The sequence below is a fragment of the Odocoileus virginianus genome, chromosome 11 (genome assembly GCF_023699985.2).
Source record: "Odocoileus virginianus isolate 20LAN1187 ecotype Illinois chromosome 11, Ovbor_1.2, whole genome shotgun sequence".
NCBI classification, from domain to species: Eukaryota; Metazoa; Chordata; class Mammalia; order Artiodactyla; family Cervidae; genus Odocoileus; species Odocoileus virginianus.
The window spans coordinates 6,807,795-6,822,824 of record NC_069684.1 but is presented as its reverse complement, the minus strand read 5'-3'; the positions used below and the strand labels follow the sequence as shown (position 1 = coordinate 6,822,824).

The 15,030-nt window shown below is 51.3% G+C and overlaps 1 protein-coding gene and 1 long non-coding RNA gene across 5 annotated transcripts in view; one reads left to right on the top strand and one right to left on the bottom strand.

The window, feature by feature from the left end:
- The window catches only part of CAMK1G (calcium/calmodulin dependent protein kinase IG), a 31,778-nt gene extending 25,127 nt beyond the window's left edge, over window positions 1-6,651 (bottom strand). For 2 of the 4 annotated variants that reach the window (XM_070473871.1, XM_070473872.1), the window contains exon 1: window positions 5,468-5,665. In XM_070473871.1, coding sequence (XP_070329972.1) covers window positions 5,468-5,561 — 94 coding nt within the window. In that variant the 5' untranslated portion in view covers window positions 5,562-5,665. Of the gene's footprint in view, window positions 1-4,862; window positions 5,071-5,467; window positions 5,666-6,455 lie in introns of those variants that run through there. The other 2 variants (XM_070473874.1, XM_070473873.1) reach the window with 2 other exon arrangements.
- Window positions 5,872-14,335, top strand: LOC110130230 (uncharacterized). Its single transcript, XR_002311777.2, has 4 exons — window positions 5,872-5,960; window positions 12,497-12,590; window positions 13,081-13,655; window positions 14,078-14,335. It is a non-coding gene; the product is annotated as an uncharacterized lncRNA (long non-coding RNA).
- Window positions 14,336-15,030: the final 695 nt, after the last annotated feature.

Here is a 15,030-nt window from a genome sequence, read left to right as displayed (position 1 = left end):
GGCAGCCCAGAAGGACCACAGCAGCTGAGGGTCCAGGCACGGGCCAGCAGAGGACCCATCAGCAATGTGATGGGCTGATCTTGAACGTTGAGAGCACAGTCTCTAAGGTGGAGGCAAATGAACTCTGACTGGCAGAGACTGCTTTGGGGAAGATGAAATATTAGAATAGAGGGCTATCTTTAGCCAGGTACTATTCTGCAGATTCTTAGCCCCAGATCTAGCAGCTTCCACTTATCAAAGTTATTGGCAGCTGGACTTGGATCAAATGCATCTTACTGTCTAAACACACAACAGCTGAGAAGTCGTGAAGGCTGTAGGGGATGAGGGTCAAGGCTTGGATCTTAAAAGGAGCCAATTAAGAGCATTAGTTTGTGCGACTCCCTCTGTGTCTCCCCCTCCATAGAACAACAGGCCTGCAGACACTTGGCCCTTTTCCAAGTAAGGAGCCAACCAAGAGCCTTCTTTCCAGTGCACTCCCCTTTCTGGAGCCCCCTAGGATTGATGGTCTCACTCTCCAGGAGGCATCACCACCTCATTAGCAGCTCTGTACTCACTGTTCCTTCTTTCCCATTGCTCTTAAATAGCTTAAAAAACAGAGTATTCTTAGTCTAAGCTCAGTTATAGGAAAACATCTTTCCCGCCCACCCCTCCTCCCATACACTCCATCCTAACAATTCAGTTCCATCTTCCAAGCCACGTGGAAAGCTCAGGGCCCCCGTTTGAAACCCCACTTCAGTCCCACTTCATTCCCTCCTTGACCTTGGAGAAACCTCAGGACCTTGCTGCCCCTGTGCCCTGGGGGCCAGAGTGTGGACTCTGAGCTGGGGCGGGTGGGGGCGGCCTGCTACTGCTGCCTCTTGCTTCTCTGCCTGAAAATCCTCCCCCTCCTCTCTCGACTTCTGTAATCGAGGCCCTTTCAGTGGAGGAAAAAGAAAAAAAGAAAGAAAAACAAATTCTGAGGAGGTTGAAACTCCAATATTGTTTTCACTTGGTTCTAAAGTGATCCCCACAGGGCAATGCCTGGCTCCCAGTTCCTGCTCCGTTGTGTGGTCTCCCGCAAGACGGATGGCCTTCCTGATCTCTTGAGAGAAACTTGCATAGCTGCGGGTGCGGGGAGGGGAGGAGGCCGGGAAGACCACGGATGGAAAAGTTCTTCCTGAAGGACAGGCTGCACAGCCTTCGGGTGGGCGCTGCCCCTGATCGTGACCCTTTCTGAGCTTCTGGGAATGGGCTGGTGGCATCCAGCCTGGCTATTTATGAGATGCTGGTGAGAGATGCTCAGGCTGTGAGCCTGGGGGGCAGGCATGCTTCACATACTTCTTCCACGGAACATTGCTGTCCTTCTCTCCTTCCCAGGCTCCATCTGGTCACAGGGGGTGGTGGGGGGGCGGGCAGTACTAGCCCCAGACAGAACTCGAAGGCAGAGGAAGCTTATCTTCAGGGCCCTCGCCATTGTCATCACCATATCCCAAAGGGATTAAGTCACCTCCTGACCCCACCTGCCCTGGGCCCTCTCTCCCTGGACCCTGCCTGCCCTCATCCGCATGGCTTCCTTAGCCAAAGTTTTCTATTTTGGGTCATAACCACTTAAGACTCTGCTCTGAGGTGCTTAAAAAAAAAAAAAAAAAGAATCAGCAGGGCTAATTGCTTCAGAGTGTCACTCCACCTGATCGAATGCCCCCAAATCTCAGGGGCACCACGTTTGAATCCAGAGGAATTCAATTCAATGCAGTCCAAATGTATATCTCCCAAACCCATAGTAGGTTTCTAAGCTGGATGCGAGTAAACTGGGGGAGATGGACAGAGGGAAGAGGAGAATCTTGGAGCAGCGGGTCTGCCGCCTAAACCCACAGATGACGGCTCTCAACTCTGTCTATGCGAAGTGCCTTCCCCAGGGTCTCACCTGAGGCTTCTGAGTGAGGAGGTGTGGATGACTCGGGGGGCATGCTGGGCAGGCCTCAGATCCTTCCTGTGGGGCCAGGTGTGGCTCTTTCACAGACCCCAGAGGGATCAGCCCATCCTAAGACAGCTTCTGGAATTTTCCACTCCCTGAGAGCATGACTCAGAAAGGGCCGTGGATCTTGGGAGGGGGATTATCAGTTGGCTCATCTTTCATAAGAATGTACACTCTGTCTCCAGGCTGGGGCACACAGAACCAGAGGAATATATACGTTGTCTAGCCATAAAGGGGCTAAAAGACCAACGCTGGGACAGTTTCTGGCCCAGGCCCCACGTTTTCCTGGACTGAATTGCACTTCTCATCATCCTCTGGACTGGGAAGTGCGCTGGAAAGAGGTCAAGTTCTGGCTCCAGTCTTGGCTTGGCTGTGAGCTGTGCAGCCCCAGGCAGAGTCCTGTACATCTCTGGGCTTTCCCCTTTTCCTTAGTAGAAACAGGAAAATGAACTAGATTGGGGTTCCTTGGCATTTGTTTATTTTTTAGAAATATTTGTCCCAGGAGACTCTGCAATCAAAATGGATTTGCTATCCACCACTTCTTGAAGAGTCAAGATCTGTGTTAGCTTATTAAGGGCTCTGAGAGTTTTAAAGACACCTGCTTCATGTTCTGTAAGCTGGCGTCTCTCAACTTCACTAGATTGTAATTGTAAATTCTTTCCTTATGCAACTCCTACAAGCATCCAGAAGATCTAGACTGGCTCAGAGCCTGCTGGGGAAAGTGGAGACTGGGCCAGCTCTGATGCTCTGTGATTGCATACTTGAGCAATATATGATATTTCCAGCAGCCTGCTGTCATCACTCACAGCCCTGCTCTTCTGGTGCGCAGGCACGTGGGCCGGCCTTGTGCGTGCTGTCAGAACCCATCTCCGACCATGGGCTGCAGCTCAAGTGGCTGGTCCGCTTGCCTGGGGCTGTGCCCTCGACCCGAAAGGCCCCTGGACACTTCTTGATAGACAGACCCTCCCAGGAACAAAGCTGCCTCCCCAGCCCTTCCCCTAATCTGGCGCCTCCAAAGCCAACTCTGCACGCCAGCTTCTGTCCCCCGCCCCAGTCACTGAGGAAGGTTGTTTTTCAATTGCCTCCTGCAGTTTACTTCACTCTCAAACCCACATTTAAGTTTAATCAAACCCTGCCGCACTGACAAGCCAGAATTCACAATCTGCTTAAGGCTTATTGTGTGCCTCTTGTCGAGGAAATAAAGAGGAAATGAGGGGTTTGGTTGGCGGCTGAGGGGTCGACATATGAGTCACTGGAGAGAGCTGGGCGTGCTCCTTATTCTTCATGTGTTCGGTTTCCTCCTCTGCTGAATGGGACTAATAATCCCCGCTGTCTCTATTTCCCAGAATTCCTGTGGGTGTCCAATACATCAATGGGCACAAAAGCATGCTGCAGCCTCTCAAGCCCTGAGCCCGCTTTACAAGCACGTGGATGGATCGCTGGGGATCGGGGGAGAGGGGACACAATTTAAATAGGGGTGAGCACACGGCAGGAGACGTGAGTCTGCTGTTTCCTCAGCGGGTCTCAGCTCCCACGTGCCTCTCAACTGTGACCCCTTCTCGCTGTGATTCTAAAGTGCCTGAGGACACATAACGCTTCATACATCATGGTCCTGAAATGCAGACCAACGATTTTATCTGCTACTCTCCCCAAAAGAGATCTCCTGGGGTACAGAGGGAGCCCTGCCCGAGTTGGGTTTCTCCGTGGGCTGATCTCCATCGGGGCACCTAGTTCTGAGCTGTGTTCAAGGGTCTCATTATTTTTTAAATTAATCAATTAATTTTGATTGGCAGGTAATTACAATATTGTGATGGTTTTTGCCATACATAACCAGCATGAATCCGCCGCAGGTATACACGTGTCCCCCCCATCCTGGACGCCCCCTCCCACCTCCCTCCCCACCCCATCCCTCTGGGTTGTCCCAGATCACTGGCTTTGGGTGCCTGCTTCATGCACGGAGCTTGCACTGGTCATCCATTTTGCATACGGTAATATACAAGTTTCAATGCTATTCTCTCACATCATCCCACCTAGGCTTAACTGTGTGTCTGCCACACTTTGCCTTTAAGACCCTTTCCCACACGGGAGGTGGGGGAGAGCGGGGGTGGGGGGCGGTGCGCCGTTGGTACCCAAGTGGGGCTCGCTGTACTGCGCCCCCGGGAGGTTGAGAGGAGGCATCGCGGGGAGTGGGAGCAGGAGGAAGGGCCGTCTTGAGCTCACGATGGCCGTGCGTTACACCACTGGAGAAGCTCTGAGCTATACCACGCTTCCCCTTCCCCACATCCTGCTCCGGGACACAGACAACCGTCCACAGCCCACCCCCCAACCCGATCGCTAGCTCGCATTCACGCAGGCGGCTGCCCGGCACCAGCCCCCTCGCCCTTGACCAGCGGTTGTAGCGCCGGCTCGCAGCCTGTTTGCAGACAGCCGCCCTCCCTCATTCATGCTGCAGCTCATTCACTCCGCTGCCTCTGGCAGGCTGCGGCTGGGCCCCAGGGCTTATTTATTTCTGGCCGCCTGTCTGTGTGTGAATGGGGGACCGGGAGCTAGGGAGGCGCCGTCCTCCTGAAGCGAGATGCATCTCAGTCGCCGCTGGGAATTGCACCCAGACCCTCAGGTGCTCGCTGCCGCAGACTGAACCCCTGGGCCATGCCTGTGCTGGGCGCTTTCCCTGCAATCTCTTTAATGTCTCTCAAGGTAGGGACCCTTAACCCCATTTTGCAGTGCAGGTACTGACAGGTGGAGATATTAAGAAAAATGACCTAAATCTAACACAGGAGGGGACAGAGAGGGGCACAAGCCCCAGTCCGTCAGACCCCCCACAGCGGTCTCCCTGTCCACCCCGCGCCCCTCCCCACGTGGAACCTGTTGCCTCTTTCCTGGAGGTGGTTGTTGGAATTTCACTTACCTCCGACCTCATCCTCAGGGTGCTCTCCTGTAATCCCACCACCAGACTGCCCCTGGAACACGGGGCTGACTCCCATGATCTGGGAAGCCTGGATCTCTCAGCTTTCTCAAATTTACGCCGAGGCTGGACATCTATCTAATGCCTAAGTGACTCCTGACTCCAGCTCAAACCTTTTCTGTCTCTAACCTTGAGCTTCTTTCCCAAAGTTTTGCCCTATCTTTCTAAAGAGTGCTCTTAATACACATACAAACACCCACACCCACACCACAGCCGTCTGTAGTGTAGTATCATGGAAAGGTCTCTGATTCTATCAGAAGATCTGGGTGCAAATGCCGCTGTCATCAAATGGATACGACCAGTATCCAGTTTTGCCTGGTGGAGCCTCAGAGGAAATGCGATTCGCCCCACCAACCCTACGGGCTTGTCTTAAAGATGATTAAAAGCACACTCACTGTCAAGTGTGGTCCCCATATCAGGTATTACTAAGCGCTTTGTGCTATGGCCTGTGGGGTCTTGTCTTTGGTCCTAGATAAAGCTTCAGTCAAGTAGGACTGCCGGGGGTCGGACCGTCTCCAGCCTCTGATATACAAAGATGGTCTCCTTACCCAAGAGGGAACCCTCTTGACTCCCGTGACCCTTCTCAGAGATTTTCCTCTTCATCGGTTGATCTGATTCCAGAACAAGCAGCAGGCCAGCCATGCGGTGCTGCCAGGGCAGCGGTGAAAGAGCCCGGACAACTGCCTCCGGGAGCTTCAGGGTTAATGTTCGTGCGTCAAAGTTACGTGGAGAGAAGGGGCCCCAGCGCGGATGGGGTGGTGGTGGTGAGTCCAGACCTCCTGTGACCACTGTGACCTGAGAACTGAACTAGGGAAGTTGCAAGACGGCGGGGGAGACAGGCGCGCCCCCAGGGAAGGTGAGGGAGGAGCCGCGTGACTGACAGCGAGCCTGCGCTGAGTTCTGCATCCTAACGCAGCCGGGGACGGCCAGGACGGACTGAGGCTGGTCTGCCTTCCTTGGGTCTGTGAAGCCACAGGCTGTTTACTAACCTCCTTTTCCACCCCCGCACTGGCTCTCCTAATCCTCACAACAACCGAACAGGTAGGGGACCAGCACAGGGCACTGCCCCATTTGACAGCTGGGTCAGAGGTTAAGAGATGCAGGCAGGGCGGTGAGGATGCTGGAACACCTGACACCCTGCACATGGCTGGCCCCTCCAGGCACAGAGCCGACAGGACTGTCCCTGGAATGCAGGCGGGCATGGCAGGTGAGGCGCATGCAAATATTTTGCTCCCCTTTCTCTGCCCAAAAGGGCAGAAGGTTTCCACTCAAACCAGCCCTGAAGTTGTGGCCAGATGACTGCCCGCCCCCCACCCCCCACGAGATCCCCTCCCAGACCTCCATTCAGACTTCTTCCCAGGCAGCTACAACTTCCCTCTGACACCTCCAGCGTCAGGCAAGACAGGACCTGGGGCTGAAATAAACACCCAAGTTGCCTGCAAGAGTGGCTGTTCAAACCCACTCTCTTGGTTCCAGCTGCCTCCGGCCGAGGGAAGAAAGCTCCCCGGACCAAATAAAGAAGCAGGTTCATCTTACCCAGGGACTCCGAGAGAATGGTCCTCCTTGATCCTCCCACTCCAGCTCCTACAGGTCTGGGAGGCTGAGCGGCTCCAGTGCTTCAACAATACACCGAATTAAAGGGGAGGAATGCAGAGGTTTTCTTCCCCAGGACCGTAACCAAGCAGCCTTAAAGGGGAGGAAGAGGAGCTAGGGCGGCTTGCATGTCTCCTTCCTTTCCTCTGCCTTTCCTTCCCTCTGAGCAGATCCAGAAAAAATCCTTTTGCCCAGGGCCCCTCTTACGCTGCATGTGTGATTGTGTTTGTGTTGACATGTGTGATGCAGAGAGGGGAAGAATCAAAGGCAAAAACAAAATGACAGAGATTGCCATTGGCCTGAATGGGGTGGCAACAGAAAATCAGAGACTGCCTGCCTCAGTGTCCCTCTTAACCGCTCAGCAGCCGGTGTATGTTTCTGATCGCTTCCTGAGCAATAAGACATCTATACTGGCTGCAGTCCCCCCGGGTCTCACAGAACGGGAGGAGAAGCACTTGGATGTCCCTCGCGGGGGACACGGTGCTGGACGGGTTCACCCGATATTGGTGATGCCTCTGTTTCTAGAAGCAAAGCATTCCGATCCCCAAGTCTGCCATCCTCTTTTCAGTCCTAACCTGTTGGCCCCCAAGGAGACCATTCCCCTCCTTCCAGAAACTCGAAGCTTTTAAATTGTGCCTTTCCAGTTTTTATCACTTGGGTTTTTTGAATAAACAACACATTCCTATAGGTCAGCAATCAGGATTCTATTGAAAGCCATACCTAAAGGTGTCTCACCCCATCCACTCCCCGCCCACCCCGCCCTCTGCAAGTGGCCGCTTCGATTAGTTTCTCCTGTGTCTCCAGCGTTTCATGCAGATGCAAAGAAAAGTATATATATATTCCCTGCCCCCCTTTCTTATGTAAAAGGGGACATCTATTTTCATCTCTACAACCTTAATTCAGGTCCCCCTTCTCCTCTCTTGGGTACTGTTGTAATAACCTAGATTCTAATTGGCCCCTGGGTGAGGTAGTCCACTGGGATAGTTAAAAGAGGCTCTGGAGAAGGCTTCTGGGTTGGATGCCTGGGTTGTCTATTAACTGGGTGTGTGACCTTGGACAAGTGGCTTAACCTTTTTGTGCCTCAGTTTTCTCATCTGGTCAATGGATGATCACTGAACTTATTTCATGCACTAGTGGAGTGGAGCAAGGCAGAGGCTTAGAACAATGACTGGCACTTAGTAGGTTGTCAGTAAGTGTGAGCTACCATTATTCTCTCTGCAACTTTAACCTTTGGTAGAATGATCCCCTCAAAAATATCCATTCCCTACAGAATAAAATCCAAACACCTCATCCCATCATTGCAGGCGTTACAGGATCTGGCACGATAGTACCCTGCCCCCCTCCACCCCCGAGTCCCTCTGTGCACCTAGCTGATGCTCCAGCCACATCATAGGAGACACTGATGTCTAACACACGGCTGATTTCCAGAGCTCCTGACCTTTGTTCTACAGCTCTATCAGGGTAGAATGGCCTTTCTTCATTCTCAGCCTATGGAAATGCTATAGATTTTAAAAGCTTACATCAAATGCCATCTCATCCATGAACCCTTCTATGATTTCCTCACCTCCTTAGAAGGAATCACTCCTTTCTCTGTGGTGGTTCCCAAAACTTTTCATCTACCGCTCTCTTAATCTTTGTCTGCCTTGAATTCTAGTCTGTGTTTCCACTGCTGTCTCTCTTCTGGAACAGAGAGTTCTTAGCAGAGTGATTTTGCCTCTCTTCCTGCCCTCTTGACCTCGTTTCCCTAACCCTCCTGTGTCCCACACAGGGTAGGCACTGGTCCAATATTTAGTGATGAACCAGATAGGTTCCACCAGAAGTGGAAACGCCTTTGAGTCAAATAAGATAGGACTTCTCATGGTAGGTACACATGCCATTACTCAATAAATGCTAACTCATCAGTACTGGTCATGAGAATAATAGCGTACTATTGCTATGGGTCTAGCTTCCACTTAGTGCTTAGGTTCTCTGGGTATAGCATCCCTGATAGGTAGCTCTCCTTTTCTTGCTTGGACACTGGAACCAGGGAGTTTATCACCCTATGAGTGAGTCATGTAAGTTCCATGAGCACCAAAAATGTTAGCAGCTCTGTCAGGAGCTGAATTCTGAAGTCTCCCCCAGCATGCACATACGTACACTCACTCCTTAAGTATTTATCAAGCACTGACTCTGTACTAGGGGTTGAAGATGGACGTCAGACTCAGAATCCACCCTCATAGAGCTTCTACCGTCCACACAGGAGCCCGTCAGTTCTGAAGAACCCGTTGCTCTGTGGTACAGGGTCCTTTGTATTCTGATGCCACTTTGAATCGGGCACGGACCTGTCTGTGAGCATCCGTTGGCCTTCTCCTGCCAGTCCCCTCCCATCTCCCTGCACGCTGCTGGTGCTGGCGAGCCACAGAGCTGGGACTGAGTTCTCAGCTGCGCAAACACAAGTAGGCTCAGCAGGTGTTAGACTGTGTGGGGCACAGTGTCACCTCTTTATGCCGAGTTCAGAAGGCAGGTACTGATTGGGTCATGTGCCAGACATTAGAGGTCAGAGCGGGGACAGAACATCCCACTGCTCTGGTACTGACAGAGGTGACTGAAAAATGTTTCCCAAGGAGGTGGAAGACAGCTTTGGGCCTGATAACACGTGCACACGTGTGCACACACACACACACACACACGTGCACATACACACCCATGCTTGCAGTTTGACCCCCTTTAGATTCTTGTAATGGCCTTATCACTATGTTTCCCTCAATCAGCAATTTAACAAAATGTTTACTAAACATAAACAAACACAGAAGACTGTAGAGCCTCTTGATGAAGGTGAAAGAGGAGAGTGAAAAAGTTGGCTTAAAGCTCAACATTCAGAAAACTAAGATCATGGCATCTTGTCCCATCACTTCATGGCAAATAGATGGGGAAACAGTGGAAACAGTGGCAGACTTTATTTTGGGGGGCTCCAGAATCCCTGCAGATGGTGACTGCGGCCATGAAATTAAAAGATGCTTACTCCTTGGAAGAAAAGTTATGACCAACCTAGATAGCATATTAATAAGCAGAGACATTACTTCCCCAACAAAGTCAGTCTAGTCAAGGCTATGGTTTTCCCAGTAGTCATATATGGATGTGAGAGTTGGACTATAAAGAAAGTTGAGCACCAAAGAATTGATGCTTTTTAACTGTGGTGTTAGAGAAGACTCTTCAGAGTCACTCGGACTGCAAGAAGATCCAACCAGCCCATCCTAAAGGGAATCAGTCCTGAATATTCATTGGGAGGACTGATGTTGAGGCTGAAACTCCAGTACTTTGGCCACCTGATGCAAAAAGCTGACTCATTTGAAAAGACCCTGATGCTGGGAAAGATTGAGGGCAGGAGGAGAAGGGGATGGCAGGGGATGAGATGGACTCGATGGACATGAGTTTGAGTAAACTCTGGGAGTTAGTGATGGACAGGGAGGCCTGGCATGCCGCAGTCCGTGGGGTTACAAAGAGTCAGACAAGACTGAGCGACTGAACTGAACTGGAAACACAGAGAACAGTTGTAGATGAAGCCACAGCAGCTCGGATGCTGCTAACTCCCGCTGTCACCAGAGGTGCGGCCATGGGGAGTCAGCAGTGGGCTCGAGATGTCAGGGCAGGTTTCATGGAAAAGTTTCATGGGAGTCAGCCTGGGCATTAAGGATGAGTAGGGCCAGATCTGGGAGCTGTGGTGGGTGGGATGGGATTAGGAAAACACAGAGTTTGGAACGTACAAGACGCGGGCTGGAGATGACACCCTGCAGTGCAGCGGGCGATTAGCTTGGCTGGGCAGGGTGTTGAAACAGCGGGGGCTTTGGGCTTGCCCACCAAGGCAGCAGCTTCTGAAGCGAGGGTATTGGTGGGAGCCCAGTGGTGATGTACTTGATGCTGGGAGATCAGAGCCTGGAAAACCAGCAGAGAAGCTGTGTGGTCACCAAGACCTGAGGGAATGGGGCCAGAAGAGGGAGCAGGAGTGGGGAGGAGGAGGAGTTGGCCTGAAAGGAGCGCCTTGTCAGTCAGAGAGTGTCCTCTCACCCCACAATAGCTGGTGGGTCTGAGCTTATCAAGCTGTTAAGTTCACAGTGATGCTGGCAAAAGGAGAAGTGGCCAGGTGTATTCCCCGGGTCCTTGCCTCTGCTGCTTCCACGTGGTCACACTTATCCCTGAAATGAACAAAATAAGGGGTCTTCCTGTGGTTAGGATAAGGAGGAGAAAAGGGAAGTACACTTAAGAGGACAGAGAAATCCTTTGCCTGTCAAAGAGCAGATTCTTGCCTGCCTCCCCTTGGTCTGTGCTGTCTTTTATATTTTTTATGCTAAAATGGTTAATTTATATTTTTGTTTAAAGAGTTAGCATGCATTGCGCCAGCTCTGTTACTAAACTGCCCCAAATCACAATATAAATTTAGTATTGTAGGCAGAGGAATCATACAGCAAATAAAGGGAAAAGATAAATTCAAAAAGAGGAAGTAACAGTAAAGGTCAAGAAATGAAGTAGCGGGGGGCATTCGTTGCTATTTGTCTTTTACATTTAGTTATATCTCAGATTGAGCTTTCTGGAAAACAAATAACAAGACATGATGAGGTGCCAGGGTAGAAAAGGGGAGGGAAAACAATCTCCATCCATTTATTCATGCAACAAATGTTTGTGAACTCCTCCTCGGTCCTGGGTGATTAAGCTAGGCTCTGAGTATACACTAATAAACACAATAGGCACAGCCTCTGCCCTAATGAATTCTGTGTTTCAGCAGTAACGTCGGATCTTAAGCAAATACAGACAATTACAATTGTGATGAGTACTAAGAACAGTTTAGGGCATTAAGAAACTGTATATTAGGGGGATCTTACCAGCCCTGAGGAAGGAACTTTCAAACTGGAGTCAGAAGAAAGAGGAATGAGCTAAAAGAAAAGAACAGCATTTGTAAAGGCCCTGGGGTGGGAAGGAGCCGTACCTATTGGAACAGAGAAGTGCACTGTGGCTGGGCTGGGGGAGCAGGAGGGAGAGGAGCCCCAGTTGCTGCTGGTGAAGGTGGAAAAGAGGAAAGTGTGCGAGATCTTCAAAGTATGATGGGAAGGATAATGAGTGGGCAGGGGCCTCCAAGGAGCAAATCCCACTGATGTCATAACACATTCCCACTGAAGTTGGTTAATAGAGAATAGAATGAGCTCAAGGAGTGGGAATGAGGAGGGGGTGATGGGGAGGGAATGGAAATGACAGGACAGCAGAGACAGGCTGGCACACAGGTGTGAATGAGTGTGATACCTGTTACTTTAGTATTTATTTGTTTTAAAAATAAGGCACCAGATTTCTAGTGCTTCCGGGAATAGGCATGGTCTGCATTGTTCCTGCAGCCTGTGGTGTGCTCATTTTTCAATTTGAGGTGGGCTTATTAAAAGTCTCCTCATCTAAACACCTTTCTTTGGGTCCACAGGCAAAAGGGAGCACCCTCTCTGTTCTTCCAAAGCCCCGTCTCTGCAGGGGCATCCAGCTTGCTCCATCTGATACATGTCAAGTTTGGCCCAGAAGTGATAAGTTCTCTAAGGGTAGGAACCCTGTCTCAATGACCCCTATGATGACCCTATTGCCTGGCAGAGAGCCTGTCTCACAAAGGTCTGAAAAATCAAAGCGCCGAGTAAAACCTAAAAGGAGAGTTTTCTGGTGTGTCCTGAGTGATGGACGGAGCAGGAGTTCAGTCCATTAGTAACAGGCTACCTTGAGCTGCCTCGTGCACATGCAGAATCCAAAAGAAGATACCAAATAGTTCTTTTCTTCTGGTTTTGTTGCATCTTGCAATTTCTTTAGGGTCCTCAGAGTTGGGTGTTGGGTGGCCATCTCTGGCTACTTCCCCATGCCCCACTCTACCTAGGGAGGAAGGTATTAGTCCATGACACCTGGGCTTTCTCTTTCTTCTTTCCTCTTTCCTGTGATCCCTTCATCCTATATACCCTTCCCTCACATCTTTCCGTCCTTTTCAGCTTCTGTCATGGTTCAGCAAGCCTTCAGTTATATCAGCTCTAGTCTGGGTGCGGCTGAGGTGGCTTTGGTTCCTGTGAGTGGAATGCCTACAAGGTGAGTAGATTTTCACCTAATCCCCTCTTCGCATGCTATCTGTGTATCTATAGCTGAAAGAATCTGTCAGCTTTATTGCCTGGAGTCATATTTCCAAATGAGCCCAGTCTTGGTATATGCCACATTCCAGGAAGAAATGGGGGACAGGACAAAGCCTGTTACCCCAGACTTTGGATTTTTGGCTGATGACCTCGTCAGTTTCTCTGTGGGAACTTGTTTCCGGTCCTTGGCAGAGATTACAGGACCCTCTGTCTTCCGTGTCCATCTTTATCTGCAGTATTTCCATATCCATAGCTTGTGGAATCAATCATGACTCTCCAAGGTCACCAGTGTGACCTTGAAAGACAGTAGGGGGTGGGGTTAAGGGTAGTGGGTAGGCAGTCATGCGTATCACTTGTCCGACTCAAAGTTTTGTTAAGGCTGTTTACAAAGCACCCTATTGTGCAATTTGATTTTAATCTCCTTTTTCTGTTTCTTCCTAACCCTCCAGGGGATGGACAAATAGACTGGCCTATAAAAATTATGATGGTGAAAATTTCACTGAAGAATTCAGCCCACATCACCATGTTTACAAACAGAGATGCCCCAGACTGAGGACTGGGTGACCAAACATTTGTCCCCAGAGCATTTTTTTTCCTTTTTTTTTTTTCTATCTAAGCAAGCTGGGATTAATCAAAATCTCAAGGATCTTCCTGTTCTGCTCTGTGAAATTGGGCTAACAGTGTCAGTCTACCCCATGAGTCTGGCGGGGTCAAATAACATGAAACGATGTGTGTGGAGTATGAAAAGTAATGCTGTGTCTATTTTCGGTTGAAATGATGTGTCCGACGCTAGGTCCCCTGCCTTGGGCAGAGTTAGGATGCAGCAGGGCTGTCCTCAGAGGCTCGGAGGAGGGCGGGGTGCCCGGCTTCCTCTGTCCCAGAGCGAGCTGCCACTGGCCTCTATTGACAGCCTTCTGCAGACGTGGTGCCCGCGCTCCGGCGGACCGGGACAGCAGACCTTTTTCTGACCCATCCTTCATCAATAAATCCTCACCTCAAATTCTCCATATGTGTGCTCTGGGTGGTGAGCGCTTCTCTTTTCCGTGCTATTCTAGGAACTGACGCGTATGTGTCAGGGGTCTGCTATGGGGGTGTGCAGTGTCAGGGGTCTGCTATGGGGTGTGCAGTGTCAGGGGTCTGCTATGGGGGTGTGCAGTGTCAGGGGTCTGCTATGGGGTGTGCAGTGTCAGGGGTCTGCTATGGGGGTGAGCAGTGTCAGGGGTCTGCTATGGGGCTGGGCAGTGTCAGGGGTCTGCTATGGGGCTGGGCAGTGTCAGGGGTCTGCTATGGGGCTGGGCACTGTCAGGGGTCTGCTATGGGGATGGGCTGTGTCAGGGGTCTGCTATGGGGGTGAGCAGTGTCAGGGGTTTACTATGGGGGGTGGGCAGTGTCAGGGGTCTGCTATGGGGTTAGGCTGCATCAGGCTGCATATTCTGTGTCTCTCAGGAATGCATGATCTCACACCAGTCATCCACAGGACGTCAACCTGCTGGAAACTTTCCAGGGATGATACCTGAGCCTCCCACCATGTTCCCTGCCCTGCCCCCCCCCCCCGCACTCCGACATGCAAAGGACCCAACAGGACGAAAGAGACGACCGGCAGATTGTCTCCATCCCCATGGTGCTCAGCACAGAGGTGTTCTGAAGGACCCACCTATTGAAGAATTTGTCTGTTGAATGAATAAATTGACCTTCCGAAGTGCCTTCCTGGATACACCCTGAAATTCTCTAACATGTGTACATCCCCTTGAGAGTCACAGTGAGAAGGCTAGGCCTCAGATGGGGGAGCAGATTGGGGACTGCCTGTTAAGTGTCCGATCACGAGTGGCGTGCTCCTAGGCACGTTGGTTAACCTTTCTGTTTCTCACGTGCAAAATGGGCCCAAGGGAACCACCTTCCTCGGCCAGGGGGTCCTAAGAATTAAATGAGACAATGTACGTGAACTCCCTGGGAAAGGATCTGCGATCAGAAGTGGGCGCTTTGGGGGTGTGAGCGAGAGAGACAGGGCAGGGGCCTCACAGAGGGGAGGGCGGCTCAGAGGCTGGGCGGACGGGGGAAGGGGCGGTATCCTTGTAGATGGTAGGCGTGACTGCGCGGGTGGGTGTGCACGCCTGCAAGCCGAGCTCTGGGCAGAGGATTTCCACGTCGAGGGAGGTCTCAGCTTAAGGTCCTAGGGTGTGGTGGTGACGGGTCTTCTACCCTCCTGGGATAACTGTCTCGTCCAGGAACAGCAGCAGTGCTGAGCCCCAGAGCACTCCAGTACTCAGGCAAGCCACGGTGTGTGCCCTGGGTATGGACCGACTCGTAAGTGGGAGAAGGCCTCTGAGACAGCAGATCTTCCCTTAGTGATGGCGCCAGGGACAGTGACACCAGGACTTTCATACAACTGAAATGCTAGG